Source organism: Suncus etruscus, chromosome 16, assembly GCF_024139225.1.
Source record: "Suncus etruscus isolate mSunEtr1 chromosome 16, mSunEtr1.pri.cur, whole genome shotgun sequence".
Taxonomy (NCBI): Eukaryota; Metazoa; Chordata; class Mammalia; order Eulipotyphla; family Soricidae; genus Suncus; species Suncus etruscus.
Genome location: NC_064863.1, coordinates 9176373 through 9193941, shown reverse-complemented (window position 1 = coordinate 9193941; position 17569 = coordinate 9176373). Strand labels below are relative to the sequence as shown.

Here is a 17569-nt window from a genome sequence, read left to right as displayed (position 1 = left end):
AGCAGCCAGAATTAAGTTGTGTGTGTGTGTGTGTGTGTGTGTGTGTGTGTGTGTGTGTGTGTGTGTGTATCGCTATTGTTCTGGTCTATCATTTTTAAACAGTTCTGGCCTATCATTCTACTTTATTAAAGGTCATTTTTAGTACACCTGGGGTCTTCTACATGCTTTAGACTTTATCTAATTTATCTTGGAGTACTTTAGTGAATGTTTTCTTTGCCTGAAAAAGAGCAATGTTTAATTTTGGTTTCATGCACACACTTAATCATCATTAATTCATTTATTCAGCAAATATTTTGTGCATGTGCAGTGCTGGACCAGATAAGGGAGGGTTGTGATGAAGTAGCCAGATATCTTAGGTTTCATTAAGTGAATTGAGCAAATTTTGAACTGAGTACAAATATAGTTGATTTTAATTTCAGAAGCGACTAGAGAACTCAGTTTTTAATCTCCAAATGATGTGATGTTTTGAGAAGAAAGAAGAAAACCACGAAGTTAAGAGCAAAGCATGGGGGAGGGAGAAAGAGAGGGGAGGAAGAAGAGAGAGATAGAAGAGAGAGAGAGCAACCAGTTCTTTCTTTGGCAGTTCATACAGATGCTCAGGCAATGAAAGAAATTCCTATTTTTTAAAAAGACTTTATGTTTGCCAGCCCCTTTGCTGAAGGCTTCACATGTTTGAGCTGATGGGGTTTCTAGTTTCCAGTTTTATAGACTGATATAAGTACTATTCTTTCCTTCTAAAAGTGGATAAACTGGATCAGGGTGTTTGTGATCAGATCAGGAGAATCGGCAAACATACTTTCTCCACTGCCAGGAAATTTAAACCCAAACATAGGTTGATGTCATCACTGATTAACTAATTACACAAATAATTTAAATATGCATATAAACCTGAAAAGCATGAAGGTCACCTGAAGGGCTTCCTTATTTATTTTTATTTTATTTTATTTTATTTTTATTTTTTTTTTGTTTTTGGGCTATACTCGCCAGTGCTCCGGAGTTACTCCTGGCTATCTGCTCAGAAATCACTCCTGGCAAGCTTCGGGGGACCATATGGGACACCGGGATTTGAACCATCTTAGGTCCTGGGTCAGCTGCTTGCAAAGCAAATGCCACTGTGCATCTCTCCAGCCCCAGGACTTCCTTATTGATGTCAAAGAGATAGTAGGGGAAAATCTGGCTTTAATTGTTTTAGGGAATCAGACAGATAAATATTCATAAGGTGGTATAAAATAGCAAGTCTCAAGTTTTGGGGTTAGACCATTTATTATGGTGTAAAATATTCAGATAGACTTGACTTATGTTAGTCTATAGGGATTCTCAGAACCTTTGCTATGTTGGACTGTTTAATATTCCCTACAAATTTCAGTTTATAGTTTTCTCAAAGACCCTATTCTCTAGATCCTTTTCTGTATAGATTTGAAGCAAGTAATCCCCAGAAAACAAATTTATTTATTGCTTTGGGATGCTTGATATGAGATTACAGTGGTCTGTTGTCAAAAGCAATGTCCAGATTTCCAATGACTTGGACCTCTTCCAAATATCTTTGACCATAGCCTCTGGGTAAATTTTATATGCCTGTATTTTTTACATTAACTGCTTCAAGGTTGAACCCCTGATCAATGTCTATTCAGGAAGTTTCCCAAGATATTTAAAAAAATAGAACAGAAATTAGTACCTCTCTAAAGGGTTGATGTGACAGCAATGATAAAAATCATTGCCTTTGGCTTTTATCATCTAGAAAGTGAACAAGAATAAAATTCACATCTTAGGAAAGGTGGTCATTCAGTCAGGGACACTGTCTAACCCTCTGGAGAACTTTGGCCCTAACTCTGTTTTCTTCTCATTGTTATAACCCAGTTTCAACTCCCTCTAAGAATCCACAGTTCTCTGTGGAATACTTGTGATTTGTTAGTTTAATCAAGATTTTTATTAGATGATAAGGCAATAAAAATAAAAAATGAATATCATACAACCAAATAAAATGTATACAAACTACTTTAAATACAAGGTCAAGTGCTCCCTTTAGCAGCACATATACTAAAAATTGGAACGATAAAGAGAAGATTAGCATGGCCCCTGCACAAGGATGACACACAAATTCGTGAAGCGTTTCATATTTTTATGCATCCACAAACTGCAGAGGCGAGAGCTGGGCTCAGAGACCCCACATGCCAGGAGATCTGTTCCTCCTGTACTGGTATGTTGGGGACACTGGGCTGGACAGCTAGCCAAACATCCCTGGACTGACCAATTAATCTGAGGGACTAGACACCCCCACTCCAGAATGACCTTCAGGGTCAGACCTGGTAACCTGGGCCCTGGGGGGATGAGGGTGGAGGAAAACTCCTCACCTATGCATCCACAAACTGCAGAGTTGAGAGCTGGGCTCAGAGACCCCACATGCCAGGACAGCTAGCCAAAGGAAAATTTCTTTATCCATACCAGACCCCCTGCAGGGGTGTCTTTTCTTACTGATAATCATTTTCAAAAGTGCACGGGAGCGAAACAAACACCCTTTTAAACATTGTCCAAAAATATTCTAATTCTTGACTATCTATAAGAAAGAAAATGGAATAGCCTATATATGGAGGATAGCACTCAAATAGATCTCTGAAGTCAGTGTATATGTGAATGTTACTTTCTATACAGGGGTCCTCTCTGACTGCCAAGCCTAATCCGTAAACAATTCATCTATGCAATGTATATAGCCCCTCATATATTGCCCCTCCCCCACCTAGAGACCCTTCTACTCCCTCATCTCCCAACCGGATTCGTTATTTGCCCCTTATTTAACCCTCTTTACCCTCAGTTCTTAACTCGTTAGGCACCAAGACCAACCTCCTGCCCCAACAGACCACCATCCAGCTCCTCAATGAAAGACACCCTCTCGATCCCCCATCTTGTGTTTCAGCAAGAAACCACAACCAACAAGCCTGCTGACTCAAGCTTTGTGGCCCCTCTTACCTCCATCAAATCGTGGTCTGTTGCATGATACCGGAATCAGCTTCCGCAAAACTCCCAGCTCAAGGACACTACAGGACTCTGAAATGCCGCAAATCATATCTCAAACTCAAGACCAAGGTCTGTGATATGAAAATGTGCCTTGACTTTCACTCCCCACAAGAATATCTCAAAAGACCTAATTGGGAGGCCTATATTGCCTATATAAGCTTAATAACTTTATAATAATGCTTCTTAAGATGTGTATTCCTAAACATACAGGTAGCCTCCCCCATCACTTATTTTCTTCAAATACTTTTTTTCCTTATTTTTAATTTACTTTTTTACCTCAGTTTTATCTATTTGTTCTATTTTTTATATATACATATTTTCTCTATCCTCACCAGTTTTGGTGCTGCTTGGTACAAAAACCAAGAAAACATCTTGCCTGGGATCAAACTCAGACCACACCACAGATACTGTGTGTGTAGCCTGTCATCCTTACCCAGAATAGCACCAGCAATACAAAAGAACACCATACGTCTTTGTATAGGCACAGTAAATAAGGGGAAAACATTAACTCAGACAGAAGATCTTATCTTCTAAGGATAAGAACTCACACTTTTTACACAGGGTGCCTCCCATCCTGGACATGTGGATACAACTCAGTCTCCAGGAGATTGGACAGTGTTAGTTCATTCTCAAACCCCAGATCCCAGATGTAGAACTGAAACAATTACCTTCAATACCAGGAACTAAGCTCCGTTGGGAGATTTACTTGTGTCAGTGATAATATGACAACGAGGACAGCAAGGAAATGACAACTTGACCTAAGACCAGGAGGTCCCATCACATCACCTAACACTAAGTGGAAATCAGAAGATATATTGTTCTTTGAACTATGAAAAACAAGAGCACTAACTACAGAAAACTGACTTTGACAACCGTGACTGAGCAGAACTTACCTTGAGACCATTAAGGAAAACCCTACCCTAGACTGTAGCCTAGGACTCTTACAAAAATCAAGATTTCTTAGTACAGAGGCCCAATTTTGACAACAGAGACTGAGCAGAACCTTTGGAACCATAATTTCCTAGACTTTGGCTTAGGGAACGAGCAAAAACATGGAGCACATGATACAGAAAACTGAACACACCAACTGTTGCATTAAATAATTAACGATGGGGCTGGATGGCGGTGGATTTCTTTCCATGCCATTCCAGTCCACGTGGCTCTGCAACCTCCATGCAGTCGGCGAGTCCCAGGCCCAGGTGAAATCACTCACTCACAGTCAGGCGTCAGGAAGCATCAACTTTATTCAAGCCCTAGCCACCACGTGTGTGTGGCCTATTCATAACCTTTCAAGCACAGCAATATTTTGCTAGCCCTGCATCTTATTTCCTGTTAGCCATCTTCCCTTTGGGCTCCATGCTGGTCAAAGACCAGAACACAGAAACCCAGAAGCCAAAGCGCACAGCAGCGCAGAAAGGGCCAAGAGCCAAAAGGGCAAAAAGCCAAAAGGGCCGAATTCCCTTGGTCCAAGCCTTATCTAACATTTCCCAGACCCCTCCCAGGAATGGGAGGGTTTTACAGGTAAGGTTACACCTACTATCCGTATCCCAAGACCCCTCCCAGAAATGGGTGGGTCTCAGGGTTTCAAATAGGTACACCCACAGGGAACGAGCAAAAACATGGAGCACATGATACAGAAAACTGAACACACCAACAATGATGGAACAGAACCTCTAGAACCGTAAAGACTCTATCCTAGACTTTGTCCTAGGACCTGCACAAATACCAAGATTGCTAGCTACAGTGGCCTGATTTTCTCATCCACAACCGAGAGGAAAGTTTCCTGACATCAAAAAACAAACAAACAAACCAACTAACAAACAAAAAAACAAAAACTGGGATATGGCAATGAGTATGTATGGAGCCAGTGGTTGTTCCCATGACACTAAGCTTCAAGAGTGGAGAAACTCTGAATCTCTTAGGCCACTGGATAAGGAGGAGAGAATGAAGAATATATTTTTAAAGTTTTACCATTGGTACAGATAGACTGTGAAGGGACCCAGGAGTGTCCACCGCAAAGTTGACATGAATAAAGGAGATGAGTAAGCCATGTGCCTGGCAGATTATGCTTGTCATTGAAGTGGGCTAAACTGGATGCAAATTCAACGGCCCATCTTTGATTGCTACTTCCTTCTCTCATATTTCCCACTTGAGAAAGGAAAGAGATAGAAACCCATCATCATTGTTCTTGTGGAAAGACAGCTTGTGCTTTGACATGACAAGTGCTTTCATATCTTATCTTGACAGCCTTCAAACTCACTGAATTATTATTTGGTGGTCCTGAACAAATTGCTTCTCCACCCCAACTCTTTTGTGTTGAAAGGAAGAGATGGAAAATATATAGATTTCTGACTATTGATAGTAAGATTCCTGAGATATTAGACAGAATGGGTCACAGAGTGACTTGGAAATGATAGATGCTCTCAAACATCACTTTCCACAATACCATGCTCACTCTCTGATTTTTTAAACCTGGATATAATTTTTTTTTGGGGGCCACACCCATTTGACGCTCAGGGGTTACTCCTGGCTATGCGCTCAGAAATTGCCCCTGGCTTGGGAGGACCATATGGGATGCCGGGGGATCGAACCACGGTCCATCCTACACTAGCGCTTGCAAGGCAGACACCTTACCTCTAGCGACACCTTCCCGGCCCCTGGATATAAGTTTTAATACTTCAAAATATCAAAGGGATAAGCTAGTCTTGTTTTGTAGAAGACGTACTGTCATTATGAGTAGATCTGTGAGAACTTCAGTGGAAAATTTCATATTTTTAATGCAAAACTATCAAAAGTCTGAAAATGTATCCCCCCCCAAAACCCAGCATAACTAAAAATTAAATACATTTTTAAAATGCTCAACTAAGTCACAAGAGCTTGGAGGTATTTTCAGATATTGGGGGTCCTTCCAACTGTAAAATATACTATGTTTTTTTAATAGTGGTAATTTGGCTAGAGAGATGTTGCTGAAGGTCCCTATAATGGAATTTGTGAAAATGAGGAAGCAATTAAGACATTTTTAGTTCCCTCTGAGACTTGCAAAAAATTGCTTAAATATAGCTATCCAAAACAACATACAGTTTTTTAAAAATCAAAGCTAGATTATTTAGTGCTCAACCTTTTGGCCAGGAATAGATGTCAAGTTTTTTCTTTTTATTGTTATTTTTAATTTAAACAAATGTTACCTTGAATTGCTTTCCCTTTAGGAGAATGTTTGCGAGTCTCAGAGGAAATTCTGAGTATGCTTTTTTTTCTTGTTTTAACATTATAAAGGATGCTGGCTTTTCCAGTTCAAGGGAATGGTGCAAATCCCAAAAGAATGCCTTAGCCAAAGTCTTAGTCTTTCCCCACTTTCCTCTCCTTTATGTCTCTGCCATTGGAAACCCAAAAGCCTCTAAAGAACCCCCCCCATTCAATTTGGTTATTGGGAGAAGAGCCCACATTTTATTTCTTGTAGGGAGATCATGGGAACAATGCTATTGGGTTCTAAATGCAGGTACAATTTGCATTCAAATCCCATAAATAGCTTGGGAAAATTTATGAGTCTCACTCTTCCTTTCAATCAAATAGGAGTCTTAGTACTTTATATTATCACCAAGAATAGAAAAAAAAGATAACAGTTATTACTGCTATCAATGTATCATTACATTTAGGAATCAACAGTTCCATTTTTAAGTTGGGAGACCATTATGATTGATTTTCAAAGCACACACAGACACATTTTAGGCCTCATTATTAGTCCAAAGTCTGAATGATCCATACATGAAGAGATGATGGAAACCTGGATTCAAAAGCAGAGAGGACAGTACTAGAGTTTTGGATACTGGTCACATTAGTAGTCATGCTTTTGGGCCAAATCCCATAAGAATTTAGGGTCAAATTTTATTGCTTTGTCACAGATGGAGACATAGACTTTCTTTGCAGACAACCAACTGAACTATCTTGCTTCTTTGAATAAAATGGCCTGTCTATAGAACAGGTGATTTTAGTTCCAGGAAACACTCTTGTTCAGTAAAAAAAAATTTTTTTTCTTGATCCAATTTTGGGGTTCTGTGACTGGTAAAATATTTTTCTTTTTGGTAATTGGTAAAATGTCATTCTTTCTGATTGTAAATGCAAATGCTGTCAATATCTTACCTAATACAATATTTTTTCTACAAAATTCTAGGAGGAGGGGGAGGAAGAGCAACAGGAGAAGGAGGATTAGGAGAAGGAGAAGAAGGAGAAGAAAAATTAGGAGAAAAGGGGAAGCAGAAGAGGTAGAAGGGGAGAAGTAGAAGAAGAAAAGGGGAAAAAGAGGAGGGAGAGGAAAAAGAAGAGAAGAAAGAGGAAGAAAAAAGAAAATGAAGAAGAGGAAGAGGAGGCAGAATATATAAGGAGCAGAAGGAGATGACAACAAAGGAGGAGGAGAGAAAATGGAAGAGGAGAAAGAGGAGGAGGAGGGGAAATGGAAGAACAGGAGGAGGGACAGGAGGAGAAGAAACAGAAGGAGGAGGAGGAGGGTGGAGGGTGAGAAAGAGGGGGGAAGAAAGAGGAGGAGGGTGGAGGGTGAGAAAGAGGGGGGAAGAAAGAGGAGGAGGGAGGAGAAGGAAGAGGAGGAGGGAAAGAGGAGAAGGAGGAGGAGAAAGAGGAGGAGGAAAAAAGGAGGAGGGGGAAGAGGAAAAAGAGAAGGGGAGGAAGAGGAGGAGAAGAAGGAGGAGAAGGGGCAGGAGTTGGAGCGGGTGGAGAGGGGAGGAGGAGGAGGAGGAGAAATGGAAGAAGAAAAGAAGGATAAGAAGAAGGGTATATACGCAATGAAGGGACCTTGAGATCATGCTAGAGCTTCTGGACATGCTGGCGATGCTCTTGATGCAGCAGCGCTACCAGTGGACAACCATGGTATTGCAAACTATGAGAGCTCAGAGATTTGGGGATTTAAATTCGAGAAAAGAGAGATAGGACCCGCCTTAGCAATTGAATTGAAGTTGAGGAATATATTCTCCAAAAATCTTTGGACTCCTTTGATATCAGAGCAACTTTATAAAAAAATAAAAAAAACTTTTTAAATTTGCCAACAGTTTAGATTTCTAAATATGCATAATGCACCTCAGACTTAGATTTTAATTACCCAGATAAATGATGAATGTAATTTTTAAAAGCATGTGTGGCCTGGCAGAGGCCTGGCAGGCTGCTTTGGTCTCTTTCCATGTGTCCTTGGTGAGGTGCATTGGCAAGAGCCTCTGAAGAAATTTTCATCTCCTTGAGCCCAGTTCTTCATTTACTGTAAAATTCCTTTGCATTTTCCATATGGATTTTTCACTTGTTTCAGATCTTCTTGGACCAAAGTGGTCCCAGATCAAAACGTAGTTTGAATTTTTATCTGGCAGGTTGGCCCTCACATCATCAATGGGATCATTACCTTCTCCTTGTCCTTGGTTTCTTTTGGCCTGTTTTACTCATTTTTGCTTCTTTCTGGTTGCGAGCAGGTATTTAAAGAATGCACACAACCTCCCAATATAGTGAACTGAAAAGTTGCAGGTGTAATAGTCAGACTTAAAGTGTAAATTCACAGAGCAAATGTAATGCATTGTTGGACATATTGTCTACCCCATCTCTGGGCAACTCTTAGTGATTCGTTGCAACAAAGACTGATGTTGAAATCTGAGTTCTTTCTTCGTCATTTATCTAGGTAGCCTTTTCCAAACCAGAGGAAGTAAAGTCACAGGCCAGGATTCTGAAGTTACAAAGTCAAGACCTGACTCAACCTGTTGGTTTTATATCTGTCATATGGATGCTAGACAAGATTTTTTTTATTGTGGTGAGATATTACTCATACTCATCTTAGCATAAAAATTTCAAGCACTGTCATATCTCATCAGAAATGTGGGGTATTCACTATTAGCTTTTTCTTAAATGCATAAATAAAACAGTCAATGAAGGAAGAGAGAACTTGCAAAAAAGATAAATAATTTCTACAAACAAGAGTAGACCCCATGAGAATATAATAATAAAATGGATGTTCTTGCTCTACCTTTATCCTCTGAAGATTTCCATAGAGAAGATGATATGTGTCCTCACCTATCTAGAAATATCTCGTTCACACTTTAACATAGTGGATAGTAAAGGAGTTTTTATAGGAAAATCATGAGATCCTGATGTGTTGTATTCAATCGCTCTTTGCTTGGGGACCATATGAGACTCTGAGGATGGAACCCAGGTATGTCCTGGGTCAGACTCCTGCAAGGCAAATGACCTACCACTGTGCTATTGCTCCAGCCCTCACATTAAGTCTTAATATAAGAAAATATGGAAACTCCTTGAGCTATACATCATTCTCAGGGAAGATGTGATCTTTGCCAGGGTTTACCAACTTTCCTTCAGGACAAAACACAACAAAAATTTAAGTCATTGAACTACTTAATTCCTAGAAACTTTCATTTTCTGGAAACTTTCATTTTCATTTTCCAATATCATGGGGAAAGTCAAGTAATTATCAGTACTTTGGGGTCTAGATATGATTTTAGATTTTTTTATCTTTTTGGTGATATCATATTAAAAATTTTCAAATACTATTTGACAATTTTAAAATTAAAAAATATAAATGCACTTATAAAATATAGAATATATATACAGAATATAGATGTTTAGAACACATATAGGGTATATAGAAAATAGATATAAGTAAAATAATGTATAGGGCATATAGAAATATAGATTATATGTAAAAATAATATTATATTGCTCAATTGGCCACTGTGATGGATGGTCTACTAAATAAGAAGAATATAGCTGATGTCAAAGAGATTTGAAACTTTCAGAAGAAAAAGTCTGACTAGGATTGGAGAGCTCTAAAAACCTCATTTTGAGAAGAGGATGGAACATGAGATGTGGAAAAGTGAATTAATATACTAATGTCACACAAAATATATTAGTATCAAAATCTGAAAACTTTTTAAAACTTTTATTGTGGCCAAATTGAGTTACAAATCTTTCACAGTAATATTTAAGATACACAGTGATAATGAATAAGGGAAATTCCCACTACCAGTGTTGTCCTCCCTCCATCCCTTTTCCCAGTATGTGTCCCACTTTTCTCTCCTCTACCTCCCAGGATGCTAGTATAACTGGTCCCCACTTGTACAGCTTGTTGAAGATTGGATAACGATAAAACCAGAAATTGTACTTGTCTAAACATTACTTATAGATCCCTTCAATGAAAACATATGTAATGAAGGTCGTGAGCCAGTTGTAGTGTTAGAGTCAATGTAGAGATACCTTGGAATATATAGAAGCAAATCAGTATCATTTGCCAAGACTATTCACTTTGCCTATGAGTCTCAAAGATGGAGCTACGGCACATAGCTCTCCACCCATGGTTAAAGGATGTCTAGTGCAATATCATACATATATTTGATTTTGCTTTTATTTTATGAAATTATCTCTAGTTCTTGTTATAAACATTGCTGTTAAAGTTCTCTTTTATTTTGTTTACTTTATTTTATTTTTTCATAATATTTTATTTAAAAGATTCATTTATTAATTTATTAAGGAACATAATTACAAACATTTTTGTAGTTTTCAGTCATAAAAAGAACACCCCCTTAAACCAGTGCAACATTCCGACTACCAATGTCCCCCATCTCCTTCATCTTTATTTAAGTAATGATTTTCATTTATAATACTATGAAATCTGAAGTTGATGGAGGTGTCTGGAACCAAAATCACATATCACTGTTCCAAATCACACTAATGATGAAGAACAAGACTTCTTCATCCTAGTTCTTTGTTTTTTGTTTACTTACTTGTTTGTTTAGGCCACACACAGTGACGCTCAGGGTTTACTCCTGGCTATGTGCTCAGAAATCTCTCCTGGCTTGGGGGACCATATAAGAGGCCAGGGATCAAACCAAGGTGGTCCTGGATCAGCCGTGTGCAAAGCAAACGCCCTACCCCTGCACTATTGCTCAGGCACCTAGTTCTTTTTTTTTTTTAACTTAATTACCAGGTATGCTGGCCTTTAAGTAGAATAGAGATAATAAATATAGCATTTAAAAAAGATTTTCTAATGGCATTGTGTCTATAACCTGTGATTTCAGAATTAGAACATAGACAAGGGCATAGAATAAGTATTTTGGGGAAGAAAAACTTGAACAGATTTTTTTTTTGTTTTGTTTTGTTTTGGGGTCAAACCTGCCAGCACTCAGGGGGTTACTCCTGGCTCCACACTCAGAAATCACTCCTGGCAGGCTCAGGGGACCATATGGGATACCAGGATTCGAACCAATGACTTTCTGCATGAAAGGCAAAACAACCTTACCTCCATGCTATCTCTCCGGCCCCTTGAACAGATTTTTTTTTAAAAAAAAAGCATAACAGAGATATATTGTGGGGAGCCAAGCCTGCTCCCCCCAACAGATGAACGTGACCGACATCTTTCTCTGCAGCTGCTCTATTGAAGAAAAAGACCTAGCATCTGCTTGAGCCTTTGCCAAACAGGAAATCTTGCAAGACAAATTTAGCTTACTGCAAGGCCTGGCTTACCCAGGACCTAACCACCCGTTCCGGCCCTCGCTCTCATCAATTTTAGTTCATGGCCATGACGTAGTTTTAGGTTAAACATTATTTTATACATTTGCTGTAGGATAGGATAACAGTTGTTTAAGAATTTTAGAGGTCTAAGAGCACGCAGTTTTCATGGGAAAACATCCTATATCTGACATTCCATCTTGGTGTGTACGTGCAAAATAGCAGCCCGCAGTTAATCGCAAAACTGCTGTCTGATTGGTCTGTTTGAAAGCACCCTGGCATGATATGAATGGTTGTTGCCAAGGTTCCTGTTCTGCCTTGTGTGCCCTGGATTGGTTGTTACCAGGGCCTTTGTTCTGCCTTACACGCCCCCAACAGATTGCTTATATACCCATGTCTGTGAGAAATAAACGCTTCTGACCATCTTTGTGTCACTAGTCATTATTAACCCTTCTTGCTTCCACAGGACCCTTCCTTTCCTCAGAAGAGTGCTCTCCACCCACACCGTTGTGCGACTACCTGTTGAGCAGAGCCTCAGCCGCTGGCCAGCAGTAGGCTCGGCCCAAGGGCCGGCTCCGGGAAGCCGCATCTGGCGCCCCAACGTGTGTGTCCCCCCACTCTTCTCATCGGTCGACGGACGTTCCCGGGATCCCACGCCCCATTCTTCTTCGGGTAAGCCCCCCCTCGGCGTGTGGATTTTCCTCCGTGCATGCACCCTTTCGTGGCTGTCACTTTCCTGTGACTCCCACCCCTTTCCTCCGTGCATGCACCCTTTCGTGGCTGTCACTTTCCTGTGACTCCCACCCCTTAGTCGACCCACCGTCCGATATTCCTTCATATTCGGACCACCTCCCTATCATGGGTTCCTCCCTCAGTACCGAAGCCAAATTTATTCATGATATCCAGGCGGAACTCTCTTCTCGCAAGATCCACGTCCATAAGGCTGATCTTTGTAAATTTTTCACTATCCTCCACCTTGCCTCTCCATGGTTCGTTCTTACTGCCCCTCGCATAGCCCCCTCTACCTGGGCTACCTTGGGAACTGAGCTCTCTGCCTACTGCTCCGACCACCTGGACTCCTCTTATAAAAACTGTATTCTTAAGTACTGGCAGCTTCTTGATGGCCTTATCACCAACGCCTCCTCCTCGCCTTCCTGCTCCTCCGCCCTCCGAGAAGCCCAGACTGCCCTTGACTCTGCGTCTCGCTCCAGCACTCCCCTTTCTCCCGCTTCTCAGCTCTCTCCTCTTCCACCCCCACCTTACCCAACCCCTCCACCGGCTCCCTCCGCCCTCTCTCCACCGGCTCCCTCCGCCCCCTCTCTCATGGCCCTCGCCACCCCCTCTGACACGCTACCCCCCGCAGATCAGGCTGCCCTTAACGCAGCCGCCGCCTCCTACCAACCCCAACCCCCTCCGCCTCTTCCAAACGCTTCCTCCTCCGAGGGCCCTTCTCTTGATCCCGCCTCCTTCCACTCCACTCTTCGAGACATTTCCTCCACCCTTGACCGCCTCCTCACTTTGTCTTTCCCCCGTTCCTCCCCGTCTCCCTTACATGCATTCCCTGCCATTTTAGAACAAGCTCCCTTGGATCCCCCGCAGCCTCCCCTGGCTCCCTCCCTTCCCGCACCCCCCGCCTCCACTCGTCCCCCGCCCTTACCCTCTCCTGCCAGTGCTGGCGCTGTTCCCCGCCGTGCCCCTCCCCACCCTTATAACACCCGCGCACAAACCGCTGATGCCCATTCTGCTGATCAAGGTCGCCCTCCCTCTCCCTCAGATATTGGTGCTGCTGCCCCTGACCCGGAAGCCGCTCACGGCTCTCACCGCCCCCCTCCCTGGGCGACAACCCTGACGCCCCAGGACGCATCTATCAGCAACACATTAAATACAAGGCCCTTGAAAAGAAGGACCTGCAAGATGTCCTTAAGGCCGTTAAGGATTATGGTGTTCAAGCCCCTTACACGCTTGCCTGCCTGGACGCCATGTCCTATGGTGGAAAGCTATACCCCATAGAGTGGCGCATCACCGCTCGCACGGCCCTTAAGCCTGAGCAGTTCGTTCTTTGGGAAGCTGAGTTCCTGAACAATTGCAAGGAGCTCGCCCATAGTGATGAACGCTACTTTCAGCAGCTCTCTGGCTCTAAGCCCTTTGACACCATTGATACTCAACGCGGTATTCCTTTTCCCATCCTCACCATCACCTCCCAGGCTGCCTTGAAGGCCTGGAAAACCATCCCCTCTTCCTCTGCTCCCTTGCTCCCCTTATCTCGCATACAGCAGCAGTCGGATGAACCTTATCATTCCTTCATCTCCCGCCTTCTCGAGGCTATTGAACGCACCTCTGGTATTTCAGACACTGCCAATCCTCTCATTAAGCAACTTGCTTATGAGAATGCTAACCCTGCCTGCCGTGCTCTCCTTAAGGGCCGTATGCACAACAAGTCCCTTGAGGACATGATCTCCCTTTGCAAAGATGCCCACTCCTTTGCCACACAAGTGGCCGGTGCCCTTGTTGCTTTTCAAGGTCAATCTAAAGGCAGAACCTGTTACGCCTGCGGCCAGGCCGGCCATTTTGCCGGCCAATGCCCTGAGCGTCGTGCCCCGCCCATTCAGACCAGCTCCTTCTCCGACCGCCCCTCCCTTTGTCCCCGCTGCCGTCGCGGCCGCCATTGGCGTAGTTCTTGCCGCGCTACCACTGACGTGGAAGGCAACTTCCTTGGTCCCAACCTTCGTCTTTCGCGCCAGGAGGACTCCCACCAGGGAAACTCCTCCAGGGGTCGCCCCCAGACCCCGCACTCCAAGCCTCGCCACATCAATTTTGTTCCAGCCTCGGGGGTTCAAGCTACAAACACCTCCACCCCACACCACGTTCTTTATCAGCACCACCACTCCCAGTCCCAGGCTCCGGCCGCACCCCAACCTCCACCCTGCTACGGGCCACCCCAGGTTCAGCAGGACTTGACCTCAGTGCCTCCTCCCCCCACATATTAACCCCAGAAGGTGGCGTTTACTCTATTCCTACTGGCATTTTTGGCCCCCCACCTCGTGGCTATTTTTTCATGATTATCGGTAGGGCCTCCTCTACTATTGCTGGTCTTATTATCCAACCGTCCATCGTTGATTCTGACTACACCGGGGAAATTTTTCTTAATGCTGTTGCCCCCTTTCGGCCTGTTCAACTCTCCCCTGGCATTCGCATCGCCCAAGCCTTATCTCTCCCCTTAGCCGTGGAACTGCCCTCCCTTCCTCAATCCCGAGGCCCTTCTCACCCTGGCTCCTCTGATGTCTACTGGATTAAAACCATTTGCCAGGAGCGCCCCTCCTCCGTCCTTTCTCTCACTATTCAAGGGCGACTCTTCCATGGCCTTCTGGACACAGGTGCCGACACAACTTGTTTCACCCCTCTTGACTGGCCCCCTGACTGGCCTACCTCCCCCTCGCCTGACCACATTTCCGGTGTGGCAGGCACCGCCAAACGTGTCCTTGTCAGCGCCCACCGCCTCATCTGGCAGGACGAGGACGGTGATGCAGGCCTTGTACGCCCCTACATCATCCCTGATCTTCCCATCAACCTTTGGGGTCGTGATCTCATGGATCAAATGGGCCTTGTCATCCTCAAATGCAAGGACAAAAAGATCCTTAATCAACTCCTCTCTCAGGGCTATGTCCCTTCCAAAGGGCTTGGCAAATACCTTCAGGGAATCACTAAGCCTATTTCTCCCTCCCCTCATCAGGGCCGCCATGGCCTTGGCTACCACCCTTCTTCCCCCTCTCCACCGTCCTCCGTCTATGCCCAGTTCACCTTGCCGCCCGCTTCCTCTCTCCTTCCCCCTCCCCCTCCCAACCCCCGCCCCTCTCTTAAGATCTCATGGTCTTCCGATTCTCCCATTTGGGTACCCCAATGGCCTCTTCCTGCAGAAAAGCTGGCTGCTGCCTCCTCTCTTGTGCAGGAACAGCTCGTTGCAGGCCACATCGAGCCTACCACCTCCCCCTGGAATACCCCCATCTTTGTCATTAAAAAGAAGTCAGGCTCTTGGAGGCTCCTTCATGACCTCCGCAAAATCAATGCCTCTATGCTTCCCATGGGTGCCACTCAACCGGGCCTTCCCTCCAAACTCTCACAAAATTGTCCTTGATCTTAAAGACTGCTTCTTCTCCATTCCTTTGGACCCCTCCGACTGCCCTCGCTTCGCCTTCTCCCTACCCCCTGTCAATGCCTCTGGCCCCGCTGCGCGTTATCAATGGAAAGTTCTTCCTCAGGGCATGGCTAATAGCCCTACCCTCTGTCAAGTCTATGTTGCCTCCTACGTTGACCCTTTTCGTTCCCTCTATCCCTCCATCTCCATTTATCACTATATGGATGATATCCTTCTCCTTGGCCAAGATCCCGACCTCCTCGCCAAAGCTGCCTCCCACATGGTCTCGGCCATTCAGGCCCATGGATTCTCTATTTCCCCTGACAAGGTGCAATTGCACCCTCCACACCTCTTCCTTGGCTTCGAGCTGCTCCCTTCCTCAGTGCGCACACAAAAACTTCAACTGCGCACCTCTCATCTTAAAACCTACCATGATTTTCAACAGCTCCTCGGTGACATCACCTGGCTCCGTCCATACCTTAAACTCTCTACCGGTGAACTCAAACCCCTTTTTGATATCCTCCAGGGTGATTCTTCTCCCACATCTCCACGATCTCTTAACACAGCTGCTCGACAAGCTCTTTCCCTTGTTGAACAAGCCATTCATAACCAATCTCTCTCTTACTTTGATCCCACCTCGCCCCTCACTCTCATTGTTCTGGCCACCTCCTTCGCCCCTACCGCCGTCTTCTACCAATCGGCCCCCCTCTATTGGGTCCATCTCCCCTCCACTCCCCCCAAAGTTCTCGCCACTTACCCCCAACTGGTTATCTCCCTTCTCTTTCAATCCCTCACCCTGTCTACCAAGATTTTTGGCCTTCACCCCCATTCCATTATTCTCCCTTACTCCCCTAGCAACCTGTCCTACCTTCAACAGGAGTCGGTGGACTGGGCTCTCTTCCTCACCTCCTACACTGGATCCATCGGTTCCCACTACCCTTCCGACAAACTCATTCAGTTCCTCAATAGGAACCCTGTCATTTTTCCCTCCCTCACTAAATCCGCCCCCATTCCTCAGGGTTCATTGATATTCACTGACGGCAGCTCCTCTGGCACCGCTGCCCTCTCCATTGATGGTGCCGCCTCCTCCTTCTCCACTGACTACACTTCTGCTCAACATGTTGAGCTCTATGCAGTCCTCCAAGCCTTTTCGCTGGTTTCTGCCCCCACCCCTTTTTTTTTTTAATTTTTTTTTTATTTAAACACCTTGATTACATACATGATTGTGTTTGGGTTTCAGTCATAAAAGGAACACCACCCATCACCAGTGCAACATTCCCATCACCCAAGTCCCAAATCTCCCTCCTCCCCACCCAACCCCCGCCTGTACCCTAAACAGGCTCTACATTTCCCTCATACATTCTCAATATTAGGACAGTTTAAAATGTAGTTATTTCTCTAACTAAACTCATCACTCTTTGTGGTGAGCTTCCTGAGGTGAGCTGGAACTTCCAGCTCTTTTCTCTTTTGTGTCTGAAAATTATTATTACAAGGGTGTCTTTCATTTTTCTTAAAACCCATAGATGAGTGAGACCATTCTGCGTTTTTCTCTCTCTCTCTGACTTATTTCACTCAGCATAATAGATTCTGTGTACATCCATGTATAGGAAAATTTCATGACTTCATCTCTCCTGACAGCTGCATAATATTCCATTGTGTATATGTACCACAGTTTCTTTAGCCATTCGTCTGTTGAAGGGCATCTTGGTTGTTTCCAGAGTCTTGCTATGGTAAATAGAGCTGCAATGAATATAGGTGTAAGGAAGGGGTTTTTGTATTGTATTTTTGTGTTCCTAGGGTATATTCCTAGGAGTGGTATAGCTGGGTCGAATGGGAGCTCAATTTCCAGTTTTTGGAGGAATCTCCATATCGCTTTCCATAAAGGTTGAACTAGACAGCATTCCCACCAGCAGTGGATAA

At 44.0% G+C, this 17569-nt stretch overlaps 1 protein-coding gene and 1 non-coding gene across 2 annotated transcripts; both read left to right on the top strand.

The window, feature by feature from the left end:
* The first annotated feature begins 2013 nt into the window (after positions 1-2013).
* LOC126032977 (U6 spliceosomal RNA) lies at positions 2014-2121 on the top strand. The gene has a single exon (XR_007504134.1). It is a non-coding gene; the product is annotated as a U6 spliceosomal RNA (small nuclear RNA).
* A 10254-nt stretch (positions 2122-12375) lies between these two features.
* LOC126032565 (endogenous retrovirus group K member 6 Gag polyprotein-like) lies at positions 12376-14504 on the top strand. Its single transcript, XM_049790228.1, has 2 exons — positions 12376-13270; positions 13375-14504. Exons 1-2 carry the CDS (start codon positions 12376-12378, stop codon positions 14502-14504), a joined length of 2025 nt encoding a protein of 674 aa, XP_049646185.1.
* The last annotated feature ends 3065 nt before the right edge of the window (positions 14505-17569 follow it).

What these genes read in the sequence shown, in the direction of transcription:
- LOC126032565 (XM_049790228.1), top strand. Translation starts at nt 12,376, where the DNA reads ATGGGTTCCTCCCTCAGTACCGAAGCCAAATTTATTCATGATATCCAG. An exon ending in TGCCCATTCTGCTGATCAAG is followed by an intron (nt 13,271 to 13,374) that starts GTCGCCCTCCCT and finishes CTGACGCCCCAG; the next exon opens with GACGCATCTATCAGCAACAC.